Below are 5,211 nucleotides of genomic sequence, written 5' to 3' on the forward strand. Positions count from 1 at the left end.
GCGCACAAATTAGCATCAAAGAAATTCAGTGAGATGCCACACTGAGGAAAAAAAGCAGATAAATTAACATTGAGACAACTGTACAAGGCTGGTTTGTCCAGGAGTGAAAATGCAGCAGTCGGACACAGCTGCACTGCTTTGGGGATGGTGCCATAGGACGATCCCTCTTTCTGGACAACGAGCGCCATGTTACAGGGGTTCAACTGTCTGCACGTTCATTGAGGGAGGGCTCCTCAGAGTTTGCTGCCTTGTGGCAGGCCTAGGCAGCTGCGTTTTGGAATAACTGCATTTTTAGTCAGTCAACCAGAAGCCAAAGGAGTGAGATCTAGCCTGCCAGATAAACCCATACTTTTACCAAGAGCGGTTAGACAAGGTTATATAAATCTACAATCAAAGATAAATAAACTGCCTTTCTCACCAATTTCTGACTTTGAGATGACGAGGTGTTGAACTAGTGACAAGACAAATTTCTTCAGTTTCTCTCTGTACATGTTATTTCCCCCAAATTAACTCTTCTAAGATAAAATTTTAAGTGTGTAGACTGTCAGTCTACTGAAGATGCGTGGTAGGCTGGCATGTGAGAATTTAAATGGTGCACCTGAATAAAAACCGATTTTGAGTTGATACCCATTGTGACGTTTTTGACTGCAGGCAGACTGCCACGTGGGGGGGGGGGCGGGGGGACGGGACATGAACAAGCCGAGCGCGGGGAGGGGCTGCCTATTTAAGGCAGCTCACTTTGAAAGCAGGCATTATAGCCAAGAGCACCCTGTCCCTTCATTTTCGTCACAAAAATCGTTTTCACAGAACGCGTGGAGTCGGGCCAGGACTTGACTCCGCAGCCTGAAGCGGAGCTGCAGGCTCCTCTGAGGAGCAGCAGGGGCACCACTGCAGAGCCGCAGCGTCAGAGTTAAAAACGACGTGCCAGCACAGCAGCTTGGGGGTACTGAACATTTTGTTTACGAGGCAGAGCCATATTGACACACAAGACACCCCTCGACCGTTATCTCCCGGATCAGTCGGACCACGGCCTAGCACACACTCCGACATCCCGCCCACCGGTTTTGGGGTGGCGTCACCGGGGACAACCGAGCTTTCAGGGCCCGGGATCCCATGCCCTCGGGAGGGCGGGGTCCAGTCTGCCCCAGCAGGCCGGGCCTGGCAGGAAACCGCGACCGCACGGAAGGATCCGGCCCCGCCGTCCCGCCCCCGGAAGCGCCTGCCGGCCATAGCGGAAGCGGGGCGGGGCTCGGCCTCTTTGGTGCTGGCGGCCGGGGAAGATGGTGAGCGCGGGGCTGCGGGCGCGGGCAATCCGCCGCAATCCGCTGCCGCGGCGGGCCCTGTGGGCCCGCGAGCTTCACCTGGGGCGCGGGGCGGTCCTGGTGCTCTGCTGCGGCCGGGCCCGGCGGCGGGGCGGGGCGGCTGTGGCGGGGCCGGGGCCTGAGCCTGAGGGCCTTGCGGTGGGCGCCGCTGTTGGCCTGGGCCGGGAGGCCGCGCTGAGGCCCGGGCGCCTCCTCTGGGCTCTCTTGTGTGCTTGCTGCGGGCCGGGCCGGGCCAGCGCTCTCCCCGTGGCTGAGCAGCCGTGCGGATAACACGTAGCAGCGGGGGGGGGGTTCGGTCGCCAGAGCCTCTTTTGGTGAGTGTGCGGCTGATCTTAGCGAAGGAAGTAACCTTTCCTCAGGAAAGAGCAGTTTGATACTTGTCAGTAATGACATTGGGGGAGACGAGAAGGGAGCTGGGGGTAACCTCTGGATAGCTTCAGGGTGGGGGGCGGGCTGGATGAGGAATGGAGGCGAGAGGCGTAAGGAGGGGGTTTTTTAAAATGGAGACTACTTATAGGCGAAACTAGGTTGGCGTTTCACAGTTCAGTGTTCATGGGCTTCGTGGATTTGTGCGTGCTTTTTAGAGGACCTCATTGTTTTTATAGTTGCGTGACTTGTAAGTGCTAGTGATATTTCAACATGCCATGTCTTGAAATGCTTTTCAGACGAAGGGTACATCGTCATTTGGTAAGCGACGAAATAAGACGCACACCTTGTGTCGTCGATGTGGGTCCAAGGCATACCACCTGCAGAAATCCACCTGTGGGAAATGTGGTTACCCTGCCAAGCGTAAGAGAAAGTGTAAGTAACAAACTTGTAACTGTCTTGAGTTTTAAAACCTGTGTTTCTTTGTCTTCTTCGGTATGACTTTTTTCCAACCAAGGAGGGATACTGTGTCATCTTGCAGTGTTTGGAGCTTTTTTCAAATTAATGCTGATTTAACTATATATAACGTGCAGTGTTGCTACACAGAAACTGACTTAATTTATTTTTTTTTTTAGTTCTGTCAGATTGAATAATTGTGCTATACATATGTAGCAGGCATCTTAGTTACTCCTCTGCACCAAATAATTAACTCGTATGTTTTAGATAACTGGAGTGCAAAGGCTAAAAGACGCAACACCACTGGTACTGGTCGCATGAGGCACCTTAAGAAGGTCTACCGTCGATTCAGGTATAACATTTTATTACAAACTGTAGTGTGGTGTGAAATCCTGCTTAGATCTCACTTAACTGTAAAATTCATCATCCAAAGTCACCGTTTTTATTTATTTAGTACACTCCATGTGGAATGGTCTTCTTAAATAGATCATGAAATTAATTATGCCTTATATAATTGGCTGTACCTTGCCTTCAGGGTAAAAAAAGCCCTCGCTCACTGTTAGTACATAGGGTGTCTAGCAAGTCTGATGTTTGTACAGAACACTGAGGTTATTATAACAAAATGCACACACTTAAAGATATGCTTTGTGTAGCATTGCCTCCATTTGTGGGTCAATTAAACTGCCAGTTGCACTGAAGTGTGCGTTTTTGTAAGAGACAAGTCTTCAAATGTAATTCCGGTCCCCTTTTGCTGACAAAAAAAGAGTTCAGGACTGGAATAACTTCAGTAGTCACTGTCCTACTTGGAGTTCACTTAGCAGTAAGTAGCTGCAAAATCAGATTCTGAGTTACAGGTTTCTCTGTTACAAAGCTTTGAGTCGTACTTAAGAGGAAATGGTGGGGATCTTGTACTGTTAAACTCATTAAGAATTTCTTTTGTGTGACCTCCACATTCTAAAATTGAGCTCTGTAGCTTCTGGTCTAATACCCAAGAAAACTGGATGAAAAATACCAAATAATTCAAGACTCTTGTCTTAAAAATGTAGACTGGATTTAATAGTGAAGAGTAGGAGTTGGAAGTCCCAGACCTGGTTGTAGTTGAGGGATCCATTTATCTGTTTTGGTGAGCACAGTCTTTCCCAGCAGCAACCAGAAAGTCCTTACAGTGTGCGGCTGTAGCCTGCTTCCCACTGGGTGTTGCTGAAGTAGAAATGTCATATCCAAAAGTGGGGTTGGGGCTGACTCTTCTTTTGTCATGGCTGTATTAATCTCTGGTTGGAGGCATAGAGGATTTCTTCAAGAAATTGACTTGCAGTTTACAAACATGAAATCTTTTGACTTGCTTAGTAGGAACATAAAATAAGGCATGCCTTCAGCCTTCATCTGATGCAGTCTTGCAGTGTTCACTCAGTTGCTGAAGTGTTCCTGTTGGAAGAAGTCAAATTTACTTCAGCAGAAGAAAGCGAAAACTATACTGCTTATTCCAAAGGCTTCTTAATGTTTCTTGTTAAAAATGTCTGATCTTACGAACTCTGTAGTGATTTTAGTGCTTTACTGAGATAAACTGAAAAAAGCTGGTGTACTTGATCTAAGACATTACTTGTCAGGAAATAACCTGGAGCAGGAATCATACTTTCAAGAAGTGGTAACCATACTTCTGCTTGTAGGAATGGATTCCGTGAGGGGACGACACCGAAGCCCAAGAGAGCAGCTGTTGCAGCCTCCAGTTCATCGTAAAGACTCATCTATTTGTTAAAATAAATGGTCTTATCCAGAAAATTTGTCACTTTCTGTACATGTTTTACCTCAGTGAAATGCAGAATTCCTGAAAAAGCGTATATTTACACACGGTTTCTTGGTGGTATGCACTGAAGCAATGCATTGAAAACAATACTTTAGTTGACTTTTCATTTGATAGCACCTCTGCCTTGGAAAGGACTGTTCGAGAGACTTGTATGTGCTACTTGAAAGAATTCACCTGCAAGAGAAATGGAGTATCAGGGCTATAGACTTGTCCTGCTTGCCTCTGAGCTTCATTGTGCCCTGGCATGGAGAGTCAGCATGTCTCTACTTGCTGTTCGGGGAGGCAATACTTGAAAGAGGGACTTCTAGTCTTAGCCATTTTTCACTGCTCTGTGGCGCTGAAGGGCCTGCAAAAGTATTGCTTATTCAGTGGGTTGCAGCTTCTTGGGCAAAAAGAAACTCCCAAGTCGAGCATGCACGCTGCCAGACACAAAAGGGGTTGGAGATCTGCTGTAGTGGGGACAGAAGTTGCCCAATGGTCTGGGGAGGTCAGTGTGGAAAGCTGACGCACAAAAAGATCAGAGTTAACTGTGCTGGTTGGAAACAATAAGTAGTTGGTAGTATGATACAGCAGTAAGTCAGGTGGGGGTACATACGAATTACGGATTGATGCCTGATGAATTTGTACCGTGTGTGGTGTGTTACTGAGCTGCTCAGCTGGCTTTCAAACTCAGCTTTGAAAAACTGATCGTAAGTTGCTGTTACAAAAGTTTGGGGAATTGCAGTAATCACTGCAAGGCTTTGGAGGATTTTCAGATGCCTTGGAGAGAAAATACTAAAACCCCAAAATCTTCTGATACTTGAAGCTTGTAAGGCTGTTCTTACTGTAACTCCTTTGGTTTCATCATGAACTCCAGAAGCAGCATACTGCTTTGTTGGTACTGAAGGATCAGTGGTTAACATACTAACTTGTGCAAATCACTGAAGACATTGTGAGGTTTGAAATTGGAGTGCACCTTTCTGCACTTTCTTACATTTTCAAATGAAGTACAGTTAATGCTTTTGGATGCTTGAGTGTATCTGATTGGGCTGTTTCTAAACAAAAAGATAAATCTCCCTGCTGTTCTCTTAGGATGTAACAAACACGCTGTACTTGCTCTGCTTTCAAGTGAACCCTCAGAGAATCTCAAAGTAAGTGGTGGTGAAGCTGTTAAAATACACTTTGCACATAACTACACATCCATATGTTCCCAGGGCTCAGGAGTGCACCTAAAACGTATTTTTTTTGATGATATACTGGGAAACACTTAAATACAGGAGACAC

General features: G+C 46.7%; 1 protein-coding gene and 1 non-coding gene across 2 annotated transcripts; both read left to right on the forward strand.

Moving 5' to 3' along the window:
- The first annotated feature begins 1,228 nt into the window (after positions 1-1,228).
- RPL37 (ribosomal protein L37) lies at positions 1,229-3,923 on the forward strand. Its single transcript, XM_086479649.1, has 4 exons — positions 1,229-1,283; positions 1,988-2,123; positions 2,412-2,496; positions 3,812-3,923. The coding sequence occupies exons 1-4, from the start codon at positions 1,281-1,283 to the stop codon at positions 3,879-3,881; spliced, it is 294 nt and encodes a 97-aa protein (XP_086335775.1). The 5' UTR covers positions 1,229-1,280; the 3' UTR covers positions 3,882-3,923.
- On the forward strand, positions 3,633-3,710 carry LOC147413318 (small nucleolar RNA SNORD72). Its single transcript, XR_015184093.1, has one exon. It is a non-coding gene; the product is annotated as a small nucleolar RNA SNORD72 (small nucleolar RNA).
- Positions 3,924-5,211: the final 1,288 nt, after the last annotated feature.

Source organism: Leptosomus discolor, chromosome Z, assembly GCF_034619465.1.
Source record: "Leptosomus discolor isolate bLepDis1 chromosome Z, bLepDis1.hap2, whole genome shotgun sequence".
NCBI lineage: Eukaryota > Metazoa > Chordata > Aves > Leptosomiformes > Leptosomidae > Leptosomus > Leptosomus discolor.